The sequence below is a fragment of the Trichomycterus rosablanca genome, unplaced genomic scaffold (assembly GCF_030014385.1).
Source record: "Trichomycterus rosablanca isolate fTriRos1 unplaced genomic scaffold, fTriRos1.hap1 scaffold_259, whole genome shotgun sequence".
In the NCBI taxonomy this organism is placed as follows: domain Eukaryota; kingdom Metazoa; phylum Chordata; class Actinopteri; order Siluriformes; family Trichomycteridae; genus Trichomycterus; species Trichomycterus rosablanca.
Genome location: NW_026947087.1, coordinates 9,586 through 27,511, shown reverse-complemented (window position 1 = coordinate 27,511; position 17,926 = coordinate 9,586). Strand labels below are relative to the sequence as shown.

The 17,926-nt window shown below is 37.2% G+C and overlaps 2 protein-coding genes and 1 non-coding gene across 3 annotated transcripts; 1 reads left to right on the top strand and 2 right to left on the bottom strand.

The window, feature by feature from the left end:
* Window positions 1–1,286: 1,286 nt before the first annotated feature.
* Window positions 1,287–3,436, bottom strand: LOC134307246 (uncharacterized). Its single transcript, XM_062990446.1, has 3 exons — window positions 3,395–3,436; window positions 2,580–2,829; window positions 1,287–1,954 (listed from the first exon to the last, which is right to left on the bottom strand). The coding sequence occupies exons 1-3, from the start codon at window positions 3,434–3,436 to the stop codon at window positions 1,287–1,289; spliced, it is 960 nt and encodes a 319-aa protein (XP_062846516.1).
* A 539-nt stretch (window positions 3,437–3,975) lies between these two features.
* LOC134307245 (uncharacterized) lies at window positions 3,976–12,957 on the top strand. Its single transcript, XM_062990444.1, has 3 exons — window positions 3,976–4,015; window positions 4,141–4,554; window positions 12,608–12,957. The coding sequence occupies exons 1-3, from the start codon at window positions 3,976–3,978 to the stop codon at window positions 12,955–12,957; spliced, it is 804 nt and encodes a 267-aa protein (XP_062846514.1).
* A 930-nt stretch (window positions 12,958–13,887) lies between these two features.
* Window positions 13,888–13,959, bottom strand: trnap-cgg (transfer RNA proline (anticodon CGG)). Its single transcript has one exon. It is a non-coding gene; the product is annotated as a tRNA-Pro (tRNA).
* Between the last annotated feature and the right edge of the window lie 3,967 nt (window positions 13,960–17,926).

Below are 17,926 nucleotides of genomic sequence, written 5' to 3'. Positions count from 1 at the left end.
ATTCTTCTTTCAGTGCTAAACATAAGGTTTATTTAAAGACACACTTTAAAAGTAATTATGCACAAGGTGGTAGATTTCACAGAGTACAGTATATGTCGCAAGGCTTTAAATTAAGACAAAGTATAGATCTTAAAGCACTAAACAGTATAAGGTGTAGTAACCATTTAAGGAACAAGTACAGAGCTATTGTTTGCTGTAGTCCAGGACAGGTCAGCAGTGAAAACTTTGCTACAACACAGCGTAGTAGGGAAAATCTGCTAATAAAAGAGGCACAATTACTGTTTGAATTGAATGTGCAACAAGGGCCAACGTATATTTGTACTGTCTGCCACAGATGTTTTATTTTCTAATCAGGTCAGACTATGTAAATCATCAAATTATTCAAAAGACCCTGAGCTTGTGTCCCTGTCTTTAACTGGTACGTATGTCCATGTTTGTGAAAACAGATGTGCAGATCAAGGTGAGTGTAAAATGCCTGAAAGAAAAGATGAATTGATATGTTATAGCTGTCATGAACATCTGAAGTCTGGTCATTTACCACCAATTGCAGTGGCAAATAATCTTAAACTTGACTCAATCCCAGATGAATTGCAAGGGCTGAATGTACTTGAGAGACACGTCATTGCTAAATTCATACCTTTTGCAAAGATTATCTCACTTCCAAAGGGACAACAGCGTGCAATTCATGGAGCAGTGGTACGTGTTCCCTCTGAGGTTGAGTCAACAGTTCAGTGTTTGCCCAGACCATCTTCGGAATCACAACTTCTTAGAGTAAAGCTGAAGCGTCGTTTACAGTACAAAGGACATTTTCAATTTCAGAACGTGGACAGAGAAGTATGTTTAAGAGAGGATGCCAGGGTTCTTGCACCATTTTAAAAGTAAAATTTAAGGCTTTTTAAGACATTTTAAGACCTCAATACATATAATTTAAGACCCAAAAATGTCATAAAAAATTATTTGGTAGAAAATATTCAATTTATTGTCTCCCACATTGGAAATCAAAACTTAACTTAATTGTTATCAACAATCTTTTCAATTTTGTTCCATTGTGATGCAGAACAGAGCCAGCATAAGATACATAAGCTGCATTACATTAAACAACACACTGACTTGCATGTAGAAACCATACAGAATTATAAAATAACATGTAAAGCATACTGCGTTGTAAATATAAGCTAAAAAAAAGTCCTCAAAACAGCTTGTTTGCAAAACAACACAAAATGTTATCACATGAATCTTAGAGAGAAACCAATGAACAGGTCAAATTCAAGAGGTCAAAATTCTCTTCAAGACATGTAGCGTAGCTCTGCCACTCTCTTCTCAATTTCATGGTCTAGGTCCATCAACTCCCCTCTCTTGTCCTTGCATCTTTTTCTCATGGAGTTGGATTTAGTGATGAGCTCTGCCATCTTGGTCCCAGCTGTATTCTCAGCCTTCTCTGCAAGGCTATCTGCCTCCTTCTCTAGAGTGTCACACACAGTTAAGATTGTTCTTCTTTTCTTGCGTAGCTGTTCAAGCTCATTTTCAGCCCCTTTTCTCTTGTTCATCTGTTTTGCCTTTTCCTTTTTCTTCCTCTCATCTTCCAAGAAGATCCTATACCGGTTGCGTGAAGTTGCACATTCATTTAGCAGCTCTTTAGTTAGTGGCACTTTGACCACTCCACCACACATCCTCACATAGTCGCAGATCAGTCTCTGTGAGACTATAGTGTCCTCGTTCATATTGCACATCTCCACCTCCTTGTTTATGGAGAATCCACGCTCCACAGTGGCTTGTCCATGGGACAGAAGCAGTAGCTTTTCCACAAAGCTCCAAAGTTCTGCATATCCATTCATGGCCTTATGCAGGAAGCTGTCAACTCGCAATGTCCCATCCAATGCACTGAAGACCATGAATTCCTCTCCTCTGGCCTCATTAAACAGGAACTTCTGAAACTGTTGTGCAATCTTATCACCTGCATTTACATAAAGACAAACACATTTGTATATTTTCCAGTTAAAATTATATTTTGTGGAAATCACAAGAGATTTATATTCAATATACTCTGGAAAATGAATCTCAGATTTCCAACTATATTTGAACTAAGTCCAAGAACATTTATTAGGCCTACAGACATGTGTTACAACTCCTACTAGGCTATATTTCCAATAAAATAAAATACAACTAAAAAGATGCAAGTAATAGGCTAGTATAACTTGACATCTAAAATATGGCTATTTACTGAAATAAGATATTGTCTTAGTCAACGACATTGAAGGGAGAGATGCAATAACATTTAGAGCAGTGGTTCTCAAGCTTTCTCATGTCAAGGACCCCGAAACTGGCACAAATTAGACCACAAATCCCCATCTTTTAAGATTTTTGCTTTTAGAGGTCTTATTACAAAAAGTGTATGAATCCTATGACCAAAATTGTCATACATTCTGTCACTGTGTGATTTATTGATGGAATTATAGTGAGAATAAATGATTCCCCTGGAGTTCACTTTTAAAACCACTGGTTTAAAGAAGGTGCCTAAAGACTCCCTTTGCTAAACCATAGGTAACTGTTCTTATTTCTAATATGTCTACAGATGTTACCCGCTGTGACTCCTCCTGACAACTTCTTGTCCTGCACAAATTTCATGACGAGGGCCTTCATTTTTTTCAAGCACATGTCTGGTTCAGTGTGCATCTTTTGGGGGTCCAGGCACAGCATATTTCGGACAGTGGGGTACTTCAGTGGGCACTTCAATAGAATGTTCTGACAAATTTTTGACAGAGCACTCTGGCTGTCTCGCATGAACTGTAACACATCACGCTCACTTCCACCCTGACTGCCTGACATGCCCTGACAAATGCACAAAAGTCATGTGTCTCCTGAAACATCAAATAAACTCTCCCTATGTGTAACTTACACTACACAACATTTTACAAATCCTGTGAATAAGTCAACTGCTTGATGTCTAATCTTAATCTAATCTATTGGTTGTTTTAGAATAAATACTTAAGTAGTCAAATTACTTGCAGCTGATGTAGCACATTGTTGAAGTCATCCAAGATAATAAATGGTACCTTGAGGGCAGCTGTGGCTCCCAAGCCAATGTCCACTTGCTTTGGACTGACCCAAAATTTTTGGTCTGTCACATCAAGCTTGACCAGATTTACTGGGGAAACATCAACCTGAACATCTCACTTTATAAACCGCCTGAGAAGGCTCTGAAAACAGAATAGCACAGGCATAGTAATTATTATTATAATCAAAATCTGAATAAGTATTACTGTATTTACAATATATTCTACAAACATCAACATGCTGAAAATGCATTACTTTGTTTTATCTTTCATATCCTCTGTAAGTAACGATGGTTAAATGACTAAACCTTTAATACATTTTCAGCTGTCATTAGGCCTACCCTGATTAGATCCTCCAAATCTCTGCCTAAGAAGGGAATCATCGGGGCAAAAGTGAAATTAATGTTTTATTTACATATTTAAATGATTTTTTTTGTCCTGGATTGTTACTACACCACTGACTTAATCATACCTCTATGAATCAAAATACTTTATTTAACTTTTTATTATATGATGTATATTTGATTTTAGATCTTATTGGCAAATAAGTTTAGCCAAGTATTTAATTATTAGTAAATTATTATTTACACATTTTGAGAGTTCAGGAAATATTTTACAACAATTATTAAATAAGATCATTTATTTTATGTTGAAATACAATAATAGATGTAGCATGTTGCAAAAGTGGACACCTACTGTATATACACAATATTTCGAATAAAGTTGATCCCATGTGGCTTGTGTTTGTTTACAATGTGCTCAGGACTCAAGATTCCACATGCAACTCTGAATATAGAGCAAAGAAGATGGTGTTGTCACTGCCATGTGATACCATGAGGTGGAGCTTTATTATAATGTATGATGCTACAACCACTGTAGAGAAGCATTTACAGAAATATTCTCATACTGATACACACCCATCATGTTCACCTTTATATTCATGTGTATGTGGATTTCACTAGGTGAGTACATATGATTATCTTAAAGATTAATAGTATTATTTTTAATATTTCTATAATTATTATTATCAAATTAGGAAACATTAGTCTGTGATCAGAATGTGATTATGCTCTGTTCTCTATCACAGGTGATTCTATGGCAGATCCAATAAAGCCACTTTTTGCAGATAAAAGTGTAACTGAAGGTGATACTGTTACTCTGTCCTGCAGCTACAAAGACTTCACCCAGATGGTAGGGAACTTACACTGGTACCGGCAATATCCAAAATCTAAACCAGAGTTCCTTCTTTACATCTATCCAGGTGGATCTCTGAGTGAAAACATCCCACCTGGTTTATTTGCTGATGTTCATAAAGACATTAAACAAGTGGATCTGAGCATCTCCTCTGCTGCAGTATCAGACTCTGTAATATATTACTGTGCTCTGCAGTCCACAGTGACAGGAAACCCAGCTGCACTGTACAAAAACTTCAACACAGTTATGTTATTCCAGCTGGATTACCTATTTTCCTCTCTCTCATTTTTACACTTTACAATGGGGAGTGAAATGTAATAAACTGGAAAAAGAAACCAACATTTGAAAAGATTTTATTAATTGCACATGTTACATCTGTACCAGTACAACACAATATCTACCATAATACATTACACCACACACACACACACAACTTTGTTACACTAGTAGCAGCACCACACACACCACTCTAGTGGTGTAAAATACACTGAGATTTGTTTAGGTATAGTGTAAATAAACTTGCAAATGTCTGTACTTATTTTAAACATGTTCAAATATATTAATGTCACACTGATCAAATTGTAGCAAGTACACTTTTATCATACTTTTCGAAAAAAAGTTACTTTAATAAAGTATACTTTTAATAAATACATAACCATAAAGTATACTTTTGGTTAAAATTAACTTTTATTTAATTTATTATACTTCTTAAATACTTCTTTTCAAATAGATGTTTAGTCATTTTTTGCAAAGTATATTAAATAACTGCTGTATTAATTCACTTAAAGCACACTTTTAACACGTTATACAAGAGTTTTACTTAAGTGTATTTTTTAAGTGACTTATTTTTTATATATATTTTATTTTGAAATATAATCATTTTAAATATATATATATATATATGTATATAAATGTATATAAATTACAGAGGGAAAATTAATTAATGGTGGCACGGTGGTTAAGTGGGTAGCACTGTCGCCTCACAGCAAGAAGGTCCCAGTTTCGAGTCCCAGGCGGGGTGGTCTGGGTCCTTTCTGTGCGGAGTTTGCATGTTCTCCCCATGTTTGTGTGGGTTTTCTCCGGGAGCTCCGGTTTCCTCCCACAGTCCAAAACCATACAGTCATTTTAATTTGGAGACACTGAAATGCCCTATAAGTGAATGTGTGTGTGTGTGTGTGTCTACCCTGCGATGGTGCCCCGTCCAGGGTGATACTGTTTGCCTTGCGCCTATTGAAAAGCTGGGATAGGCTCCAGCACCCCCAGCGACTCTAACTGGATAAGCAGATAAGAAAATGAATGTATGAATAAAAAAATATATAACATTAAAAAAACATATTCAGGTACTTTATAATACATATCCCTGCATTTTACCTAATGAACTCTTAATGTTTAGCTCAACCATGACCCTAATTATGATAAGAAGAAGAATGAATTACTTAAATTATACATTTCAAGTGTATTTTCAAGTGACCAAACAGTTTATTTAACATATCATCAGTATTACAGATCGATTTGACTTACTAATTAAAACTGATTTTAATAACATGTAAAAATTCACTTCAACAACAAGCTGGTATAAACTTTATAAATTAATATTATATTATTAATAAATGTGTGCTCCCAGTTCTTAGATGGCATCTTGGATTACCATAACTGAAGTAATTATAACCTTTGCTGGCTGGTCGATGGCGCCTCCATGCAGACAACAAAAAATGGAGATCAGTGCGTGACTCATAAACACATTGCTATGCACTACAAATAATCAGGACTAGAAAGAAGTTTTTCTGACAGTGTTATTTTAAGTTAATATATTTGATGTCTAAGACATTTCTAATGTAGTCAATGCATAATAATAATACACATGAACAGTGATTAAATGTGTTTTCATTTCACTTTAAGTGTAAGTGAAACTGGGAGGTATATACACATGCTGTAGTACACATAAAAAATTAAGGAATTATACTTAAAATAGTCCTACTGAAGTACCGTTTATTATACTTAACACAATTAAAGACAAGTGTTTGTATTATTTTTGTATAATTAAAGTATAAGTACAAAAATAGTTGTTCTATTTTAACACTCCTGATCATTAGTGTGACAGCAAGTACACTATGGTGCAATGTAGTATATTGAAGATCAGTATACTTACATCTACTTTTATTCCAACAGGGCTACATGTTAAAACTTTTATGGTTTATTTACTTATTTTGTGTGTATGTAGGTGTGTGTGTGTGTGTGTGTGTGTGTGTGTGTGTGTGTGTGTTCGCTCATATGGGGTCTCAGTAAAACTTCTTAATGACGATGTTAAAAATGTCAGAGTTAGAGTTAATTGCTATCAAACTAAATCCAAAACATAAACTAAGAGTTTTAATATACTTAGTGAACAACTGATACTGAAACTGGTGTGTGTAGTTGTGCTGAAGCTTCTGCACTTCCTGTGTGTGGCTTCCTAAAGACTTATGTGAGTGTTGACTTTCATACAGAACTGTTATACCGAGTGCTCACAAAGCTGTGTTCAGAAATGCATCAGTTATGCAACTTGCTGCAAATTGGGAGATACATAACACTGATTCTCACATTAGCATCAGGTAATAATAAACACATTTATTAATAAATAAAGGTTATTTTATTTATTACATTGTGTTTGCTGACAAATCAATTTTGTTTAAATTATTTTCTTTTTTTTACAACAGGTGGTTTTGCAGATGAAATTAGACCAATAGATGCCAACATTGTCAGGAAAGAAACAGAGTCTGTTACTCTAAAATGTTCATATCAGTCCAGCAGCAGTTCTGTTTGGCTTTACTGGTACAAACAAATTCCTAACAGCGCACCACAGTTTTTACTGTATAAAGGTGCAAAATCACGTAGTGGTGATGAGCACAATCCCACTGGCTCTCGATTACAGTCAAACACAGATGATACATCTACTGAACTTATTATTAACAATCCACAGCTGACAGATTCTGCTCTCTATCATTGTGCTCTTAGAGACACCCAGTGATACAAAACTATTGAGATGCTGTACAAAAACTCACATATATAAAGCTCTTTGAAGCTCAGAAGATCAAAGTTTGTTTTTCCTTTTACATCTTATCAGTTAACCACACACACAATACAAGTAGCACCTGCTCTCTGAATATATATTGTATTATTTAACAAAACATGGTAATTAACACCCATATCATCCTTGTAAAAAATAATTGGTAATTGTTGTAATTAAGTTGTATTTAACTTGGTAAGCTACTTTAGCTAGTTTTACACAACCAAACTTAATGTCTACCAGACTGTAAAAAGATCTTACTAATCTTTGGCATTACCAATAAGGTGAAGCAGTGACCTCACACTATATTGGTTTATTCAGTTATCTTGTCTGTTTCTTAAAGAAAGATTGGAAGGGATTTGCATAGTTGTCCTTTATCAGTGCATAATATCATTAAACAATTTAAGAAACTTGGATGAATTTCAGTGCTTAACACTCATGATCTCCGATCCCTCAGAGAGCACTGCATCAAGATCTGTCATTCATCAATAACTCATATAACCACATGTGTGTTACTTTGGCAAACCTTTGTTAAGCACTACAGTATAGAGTTACATTCACAAATGCCACTTAAAACTTTACTGTGCAAAAAAGGAAGTCTCATGTTAGCCATGTCCGGAAACAGCATCAAGTTCTCTGGGCTTAGATGCATCTGTGATGGATCATCACACAGTGTAAATGTGTGTGCTAAGATAAATTAGTAGACCAGATATTATTTGGAAGAAATAGACGTTGTGTGCTCCAGACCAAAGACTTTGATTTCATTAGACAGTATGGTCTTGCACCATCATGCCTATTTAGTGCATGTTTATATTGCTGCTAAGCCCCATCTGTCTATTTTGCCCATGACCGCTACACTCAAGCTTAACATTGTCTCTTTTTTGCTAACTACTAAGACTTCATAAGCATGAAAAGAACCATTTAGACTGTTATCAGCAACAAGCCCAAAAGTCAGGGTCTGGAGCTGTGTCAGTGCCCTTGGTAAAGGTCATTTACACTTCTGTGATGGCAGCATTAATGCAGAAAAGTACAGTGAGATTTTAAAGCAACATGTGCTGCCTTAAAGACAACATATTTTCCAGGGACGTCCATGCATTATTCAACAAGACAATGCAAAACCACATGCTGCACACATTACAAAGGCATGGCTGCAGTCCTGACCTGTCCCCAATAGAAAATGTGTAGAGACTTTTGAAAGGAAAATGCGACAACGACGACCCCGTACTATTGCACATCTTAAGACGTGTTTGCAGGAAGAATGAAACAAAATAAAAGCTGAAACACTAAATCACTTGGTATCTTCAGTGTCAAAACATCTTTTAAGTGTGGTGAAAAAGAAATGGCAACATTACAAAGTGGTAAATGCTTTACTGTCCCAACTTTTTTTGGAATGTGTTGCAGGCCTGAAATGCAGGAATGGATGTTTATTAATAAATTAAATGAAGTTGAGCAGATAAAACATGAAATATCTCAGGTTCATCCTGTCTGCAATCAAATGAAAGTCAAAGTAAATTTCAACTTCTTAAATAGTGGTTGACAAATCAGCTTTGTAGGATGAAGCTTCGTCATGGACCAGTGTTGTGTATTTTCAATAGAAGATACATTATCATTCTAAAAATGACTTCATCAGCAAGTCTATTTTTTATTTATGAAATAAAAAAGTCTCCAGAATTTTGATGTAGGCCTGTGTATTGACTGTTAATGTAATGACCTCTCCTGGTTCTTTACCTGACATGCAATCCATATTTAAGGGATTAGTTTTTGGAGAGATACACTAAGTGCTACAAATCATCCATCTCTAGTGTATAGGCACCTCAAACAGCAGAGGGTGCAAATGTACTGCAGCAATAAATTTGACCTTTGCCATTCCTCAGACAAAGTCAATCATGTCTGTATGGATGCCCGGCCAGGTCAATAGCATCTCCTGAGATTCAAACTTGAGAGATCAAGATATCTGCAGTGGTAACCTAGAGCATTAGACTACTGTACCAACCAAGCAACACACCACTGGCTATCACTTTAATCCAATCAGCTACACTGCATGATTGCTTCTCTTTAAGCAACTGAAACCTATTTTTCTGTTAAGGTGAACATGAATCCAAGTTAACATGGTGTATAAAACTGCATTTAAGGCAGTGAAATGATGAGCACATATGGATGAAAATAACCATATGGTATATGTTTTAAAATTAGGGTAGGATTAATTAAAATTTTAAATACATAATAATACAAGCTCCATTTCCACTGAAGTCTTGTACACTGCTCACAAAAATTACGAGATATTTCAAAATGAATATGAAGCAATTAAAAAAAGAAGGACTGGCCTTCACGTTCTCCAGACATGAATCCCATTGAACATGCTTGGGATGCACTGGGAAGACGTCTGGCAAACCGTCCAATTCCTCCCACAACACTTCTTGAGCTGGAAGTTGCCCTGGAGCAAGAGTGGCAGAGGATCGAGAACTACTGGACAGTCTGATCTTGTCCATGCCCCATCGCTGTCAGTGTGTTTTGGCAGTCTTGGGTGACCATACACCCTACTGAACAGTCAATGTGTGACACTCTCGTCCGGTTTGACATGCTCCTGTTCACCCCCACTAATATGTCACTTGCTACTCAATCAGATAACTGACTTTGAATCTCATTTGCATAATCGAACAACTTTCTTTGACTTATTGTTTGCTTTTCTGATGTTCTTGTTTAATAAAAAAAAATCAAATGCTTCTTTTTTTAATCGCTTCATATTCATTTTGAAATATCCCCTAATTTTTGTGAGCAGTATATTAAGCAAAAGTAGGCTAAAAATGTCACTTGCAAAACTTCATGAATTAGTATCCTCAGTTCCCAAACAATTAAAAGTAGAAATAATTGGAATGGTAATGTAACACAGTGCTTGTAGGAGCCATAACTCAGTAGCAGTGATTTATGTTTATATGTTACGATTAAACTGGTCAGTAAAATATTGGAAATCTTGTCCTTGTATTTTTGTTACTTAAATAAAGGTTCAAGAAAATGAACAAATCACAGATTCTTGTGTTATTGCATTTTAAAAAGTGTCCAAACTTTTCTGAAAATTGGGTTTGTTTTTAGTGGTTTTGTTAGCTCTGTTGTGTGCATAGACTGACAGAAGTAATCCTTAATTTTTTTTTTTGCAGACTATCAATTTTATATGACAATTTCCTGTTTCTATTTCCTATTTTTGCACAATGAGACCTGATCTGTACTGTTTTTCTATTCATTTAATTGTGCTTTTTTATATATGATAAAAGAAGATAGGGCATTAGATCATTAATTACTTAACAACTCAACTGAGAAATCCGGCATAATAATAAGTGATTTTAATACTACCAAGTCTTCTGGAAAAAAAAGTTGTTTCATACCATCTTCTGTAACTGCAGTCTTTGTAAGTAGCCTAGCACTGCATACTAAAACACATATAAGTCCGCACAGGCAGAAAAGCAGTAAGGAAGCTGCTTCTAGATTTAGACCCTCCTCATGATTCACTATGACTGTGGGGGGAGCTAGATGTGAGAACAAAATGTAAAAATTTGCATTTTCTTTAAACCTGGTTATTTGAACTGACACTCAGAACAACCATGTTACTTCTTGTTTTAGCATTTATTGTTGTTGCTCACACTGGTAAATATATATTTTTTTATTCTTTGTTAATTACATTTATTATTATTATTATTATCATCTAATTTATATGAATATTATATTGGTTTGCATACAGTGGGGCCAAAAAGTATTTAGTCAGCCACTGATTGTGGAAGTTCTCCTACTTAGAAAGATGAGAGAGGTCTGTAATTTTCATCATAGGTACACTTCAACTATGAGAGACAAAATGAGAAAAAAAAAATCCAGGAAATCACATTGTAGGATTTTTAAAGAATTTATTTGTAAATTATGGTGGAAAATAAGTATTTGGTCAATAACAAAAGTTCAACTCAATACTTTGTAACATAACCTTTGTTGGCAATGACAGAGGTGAAACGTTTTCTGTAAGTCTTCACCAGGTTTGCACACACTGTAGCTGGTATTTTGGCCCATTCCTCCATGCAGATCTCCTCTAGAGCAGTGATGTTTTGGGGCTGTCGCTGGGCAACACGGACTCCACAAATTTTCTATGGGGGTGAGGTATGGAGACTGGCTAGGCCACTCCAGGTCCTTGAAATGCTTTTTACGGAGCCACTCCTTCGTTGCCCGAGCGGTGTGTTTGGGATCATTGTCATGCTGGAAGACCCAGCCACGTTCCATCTTCAATGCTCTCACTGATGAAAGGAGGTTTTGGCTTAAAATCTCACGATACATGGCCCCGTTCATTCTTCCCTTAACACGGATCAGTCGTCCTGTCCCCTTTGCAGAAAAACAGCCCCAAAGCATGATGTTTCCACCCCCATGCTTCACAGTAGGTATGGTGTTCTTGGGTTCTTCCTCCAAACACGACGAGTTGAGTTTTTACCAAAAAGTTCCATTTTGGTTTCATCTGACCACATGATATTCTCCCAATCCTCTTCTGGATCATCCATATGCTCTCTGGCAAACTTCAGACGGGCCTGGACATGTACTGGCTTAAGCAGGGGGACACGCCTGGCACTGCAGGATTTGAGTCCCTCTCGGCGTAGTGTGTATACTGATGGTAGCCTTTGTTATTTTGGTCCCAGCTCTCTGCAGGTCATTCATCAGGTCCCTCCGTGTAGTTCTGGGATTTTTGCTCACCGTTCTCATGATCATTTTGACCCCACGGGATGAGATCTTGACAACAAGGGAGATTATCAGTGGTCTTGTATGTCTTCCATTTTCTTACAGTTGTTCCCACAGTTGATTTATTCACACCAACCTGCTTGCATATTGTAGATTCACTCTTCCCAGCCTGGTGCAGGTCTACAATTTTCTTCCTGGTGTCCTTTGACAGCTCTTTGGTCTTGGCCATGGTTGAGTTTGGAGTCTGACTGTTTGAGGCTGTGGACAGGTGTCTTTTATACAGATAACGAGGTCAAACAGGTGCCATTAATACAGGTAACGAGTGGAGGACAGAAGAGCTTCTTAAAGAAGAAGTTACAGGTCTGTGAGAGCCAGAAATCTTGCTTGTTTGTTATTGACCAAATACTTATTTTCCACCATAATTTATGAATAAATTCTTTAAAAATCCTACAATGTGATTTCCTGGATTTTTTTTTCTCATTTTGTCTCTCATAGTTGAAGTGTACCTATGATGAAAATTACAGACCTCTCTCATCTTTCTAAGTAGGAGAACTTGCACAATCAGTGGCTGACTTAATACTTTTTGACCCCACTGTAAATTATGTTCTTATAGCAGAAGCTGCTGACAGCATTGAACCAGACCAACCCAGTTCATCTTCAACAGAAGGAAGCAGCATCACACTGTCCTGCACATATACAGGATTACCATATAATCTCCAGTGGTATTATCACAAACCTGGATCAAAACCAGAGTTTATGGGGCTGATTAGACGATCCACAAAAGATGTCACTTATGCTGAACCAACTGATCCACGTCTGTCTATTAATCTTAATACAGAAGATATGAAAGTGGAGCTGAAGATCTCCTCTGCTGCTGTAACAGATTCTGCACTGTGTTACTGCGCCATGGAGCCCACAGTAACAGCAACTCCAGTCATGCTGCACAAAAACTCTTTAATGTGATGTGTTTTGTTCTCACTAGGTGGAGCTGTTTGCTTTTTAAACAGATGTATTTTATCTGGAATAGTTTACAAAGTAAAACAAGTTTTATCTGTTTTATTCATTTAAGTTCGAAATGAATAGACAGTCTTTCTGGTTCTCTTTGTACTGAGGCTCAGGTAGTAAATTCATTTCAATTTGAATATTTTTCTTATCACATTTCCTCTTTGTTAGCTCATGTAGTGCTTATATTGTGTCTTTCATAATGATGGAACAGTACTTTCTCTATTAATTATCTTGCATGTTCTTTACAATAAAATTAGTACAATTTTAAGTCCGGTCGAGACCCCGCACCTTGATGAGTCTCCTGATCTATGTGAGGAATTTCTCCACTTTTTTTATCAACAAAATAGAGATAAACATGTTTTATCAATTGTTAATAAAAAAACTATCAACAATGACAGTGCTTTAAATTTAAACATGGATTCACAAAACCTATCGATGGCTTTTAGAATAAATCTGACAGCATGATTTTATTTTTCAAAGTTTAAGCTAAAGGTTAAAATTTTAATAATGTGGTCTGGCATCCAGGTAGAAAGCTGTTCAAGTTTTGCCATTTAATCACCCCATTTAATTTCCATTTGCACACTGGGATTAGAACCTGAAGAGGCAGTTGACAAATTAAACATGGGTAAGCAAAGGCTCATCCAGGATTTGACCCCGGGACCTCTCGCACCCTAAGCGAGAATCATACTCCAAGACCAACGAGCCAGCCTAGACAGATGCCAGTTTAAGCATGAGGTGTCATTAAAGGCATGAAGGGTATTTGCATCCACATAAGCTTACCAACTTCTACCAGTGTATCAGCATGTGTCATTTTTGTTTAATCATTAGATTTTAACAGGACACTTAATACGTTTTTTGTATAGTTCAACGAAGCATTTGACTAAACGAGGGCTCATCCGGGATTTGAACCCGGGACCTCTCGCACCCGAAGCGAGAATCATACCCCTAGACCAACGAGCCAGCGGGAACAAGAGTCTTTGTGCTACTTTGATCTGCGTGACTGACCTTCAAACCTATGTTGTCTGGTTGAGCTGGTAAGTGTGGTCGGTGCTTGTATTACAAAACTATCAAAACCTCCAGTATCAGTACATAGACTGGTTATAACCTCTTTTTAAAGAGTTGAAACATGAAAAATATTTAAAGGCTCCAAATAGTAAAAACTTCGTTTAATTAGTCAACTGTCAGGACTAGGAAGCATTTGAAAGCTTTGTGCTGTTTTCATAAAGTACCTTTGTAACCCCATGTAATTAGGCAGGTTTTACATGTTTACCAATTTAATACCACCTTTGATTTCTAATTGCACACTGTGATACATTTTGAAGAGACATTTTGATAAGTCAACATTCTTTAGTGAAAGAGCAGGGGATTAAAGAAGGGATCCACCCGGATTTTATCAGGACACCTACACAACCTTCACTTACATTATTGTCCTTTACAACATTATTATACTAACCCAAGGTGTGGCTTATGGAGTACATTCCAAACATCCTCAGATCCAACCGTGATTGTGTGTACACTAGCATTGCTGTTGAATAAAAATGTCCCCTCACCTACATTTGACAATTAAACCACTTTTATCATCTGTCTTGTGAAACCCATTGTAAGGACTATTAAAATATGGCTGGAGTGGGCTGATATCTCCCTACAACATCAGCTGCAGCACACAGACTGGAAGCAGTTAAAACTTCCAGACTTGTTGAAAAGCTCTTAGATCTGGGCATCAGTTTCTCACTCTGTATCTGGACTTTGGACTTTCTTACTAACACCACAGTCTGTTAAGTTCATCCATCTTACCTTCTCCATCCTGATCCTGAATACAGACGTGACCCAGGGCTGTGTGCTCAGTCTACTGCTCTTCTTCATGTCATGTCTATAAATTGGTTTATGGATCTAAGGCTTATGGACCTGTAAATCATTTTAGTTTTCTTGATGTATGAAAGTAAGCAATTTGTCTGCTATCACAGATACAAGATGATGATGACCCAGTGTACCCTGGTGCATCTCTCACAAAAGGACAGAGTCTGCTGTTGCTCATGTCCTTTGTATTGACATTTTTTCCAGGCTTTCCAGTTACCCTGTACGGGTAACCCTACGGACAGTTTGGCCACTACGTGCCACATTATTATTGTATTAAATGTGAAAGTTACACAGGACCCAGGGGGGCAACTCCAACAGTCTGTTCCTGTTGTAAATCTACATTTGACGTTAACTTATTTTCTTGTACTTAGTCTATCAAGCCAGATTGTGGATAAATTTAAATAAAACAGAGAGACCAACAGGCATTATTTTTGACATACAATGTGGAGCAGTTTATAAAAACCTGAAACACAATGGAAATGGGAGATAATGACATCTAAATGATTTGGAACTGTGATGGAGTTCCAGTGTTTCAAACAGTGATGATTATACTCTCGCCTTGTGCCCATTGTTTTTTTACAAAGAACTTCTGGAACAACAAGAAAAGTCATACAAATCTTTCATTCAGATGATAATGGACTCAACTAACCTTAGAATTGATAACCTCTTTAAAGATGTCCAGGAATTAAAAGGCAGCCTCATCTACTCACAAAATGAAATAGAGGATCTGAAGTCTGCATCCGCTTCCAGTCTGACTGCACTGAAATCATTGGAAAATGACATGGAGAGCGCTTGGAACACACTGACTAAACTCTCTGCTAAATCAGAATACTTGGAAAATCAGTCTCGCAGGAATAACATTATAGTAGACGGAGTACCTGACGCAAAATCAGAAACATGGCAGGAGTCGGCCACCAAAGTGAAAAAGCTGCTCACTGACCACTTAAAGTTGGACGCAACGCTGATTGAATTTGAAAGAGCTCACCGCATTGGTAAGTTTGACGCCGGTCTTCAGAGATCTATTGTTGTTAAGCTTTTGCGGTACAAAGATAAAGATGAGATTCTAAAACGTTCAAAAGCATTCAAAGGCACAAACATATATGTTAATGAAGATTTCTCTGAAGCTGTTCGTCTGAAAAGAAAATAACTCTTACCTCAGCTACATGAGGCACATCGACAGGGAAACACATATCTCAGATACGATCAGCTAATTGTTCTTCCACCCAAGCAGAATGTTCAGTCACAGTCTGAATAAGGCTGCTATTGAATTGAATGTATTGATGTTCATATCTACTTAATTCTTTGCATTGTTATATCTTATTATATATATTACTTTTTTTTATGTCTGCCTTTCTGTGTCACCCTAATAAGGACCCACATACAATCACAGATAACTTTCCTGTCCAGAATGATATGGATTTTAATTTATTTTCTGATATTGACCCTGATGTAAACTTTGCATACAAACCTAGTAATAATGTAATTGGGAACTGCAATTACCATACAGAAAAATCTTTTAGGAATCTGTGTTATGCAGATAAAATAACAGATGACTCTTTTTCGCTGTTTCACCTACAGTGGGGCCAAAAAGTATTTAGTCAGCCACTGATTGTGCAAGGTCTCCTACTTAGAAAGATGAGAGAGGTCTGTAATTTTCATCATAGGTACACTTCAACTATGAGAGACAAAATGAGAAAAAAAAATCCAGGAAATCACATTGTAGGATTTTTAAATAATTTATTTGTAAATTATGGTGGAAAATAAGTATTTGGTCACCCACAAACAAGCAAGATTTCTGGCTCTTACAGACCTGTAACTTCTTCTTTAAGAAGCTCTTCTGTCCTCCACTCGTTACCTGTATTAATGGCACCTGTTTGACCTCGTTATCTGTATAAAAGACACCTGTCCACAGCCTCAAACAGTCAGACTCCAAACTCAACCATGGCCAAGACCAAAGAGCTGTCGAAGGACACCAGGAAGAAAATTGTAGACCTGCACCAGGCTGGGAAGAGTGAATCTACAATAGGCAAGCAGGTTGGTGTGAATAAATCAACTGTGGGAGCAATTGTAAGAAAATAAAAGACATACAAGACCATTGATAATCTCCCTCGATCTGGGGCCCCACGCAAGATCTCATCCCGTGGGGTCAAAATGATCATGAGAACGGTGAGCAAAAATCCCAGAACTACACGGAGGGACCTGATGAATGACCTGCAGAGAGCTGGGACCAAAGTAACAAAGGCTACCATCAGTAACACACTACGCCGAGAGGGACTCAAATCCTGCAGTGCCAGGCGTGTCCCCCTGCTTAAGCCAGTACATGTCCAGGCCCATCTGAAGTTTGCCAGAGAGCATATGGATGATCCAGAAGAGGATTGGGAGAATATCATGTGGTCAGATGAAACCAAAATGGAACTTTTTGGTAAAAACTCAACTCGTCGTGTTTGGAGGAAGAAGAATGCTGAGTTGCATCCCAAGAACACCATACCTACTGTGAAGCATGGGGGTGGAAACATCATGCTTTGGAGCTGTTTTTCTGCAAAGGGGACAGGACGACTGATCCGTGTTAAGGGAAGAATGAACGGGGCTATCGTATGTATCGTGAGATTTTAAGCCAAAACCTCCTTCCATCAGTGAGCGCATTGAAGATGGAACGTGGCTGGGTCTTCCAGCATGACAATGATCCCAAACACACCGCTCGGGCAACGAAGGAGTGGCTCCGTAAAAAGCATTTCAAGGTCCTGGAGTGGCCTAGCCAGTCTCCAGACCTCAACCCCATAGAAAATTTGTGGAGGGAGTTGAAAGTCCGTGTTGCCCAGCGACAGCCCCAAAACATCACTGCTCTAGAGGAGATCTGCATGGAGGAATGGGCCAAAATACCAGCTACAGTGTGTGCAAACCTGGTGAAGACTTACAGGAAACGTTTCACCTCTGTCATTGCCAACAAAGGTTATGTTACAAAGTATTGAGTTGAACTTTTGTTATTGACCAAATACTTATTTTCCACCATAATTTACAAATAAATTCTTTAAAAATCCTACAATGTGATTTCCTGGATTTTTTTTTTCTC

Coding starts and splice junctions, on each gene's coding strand:
- LOC134307246 (XM_062990446.1), bottom strand. CDS start 3,436: ATGATTCCCTTCTTAGGCAGAGATTTGGAGGATCTAATCAGG. Junction 2,830..3,394: donor ATTTGGAGGATCTAATCAGG/GTAGGCCTAATG, acceptor TGCATTTGTCAG/GGCATGTCAGGCAGTCAGGG. Junction 1,955..2,579: donor GTCAGGAGGAGTCACAGCGG/GTAACATCTGTA, acceptor ATGTAAATGCAG/GTGATAAGATTGCACAACAG.
- LOC134307245 (XM_062990444.1), top strand. CDS start 3,976: ATGTTCACCTTTATATTCATGTGTATGTGGATTTCACTAG. Junction 4,016..4,140: donor GTGTATGTGGATTTCACTAG/GTGAGTACATAT, acceptor TCTCTATCACAG/GTGATTCTATGGCAGATCCA. Junction 4,555..12,607: donor TTTACACTTTACAATGGGGA/GTGAAATGTAAT, acceptor ATGTTCTTATAG/CAGAAGCTGCTGACAGCATT.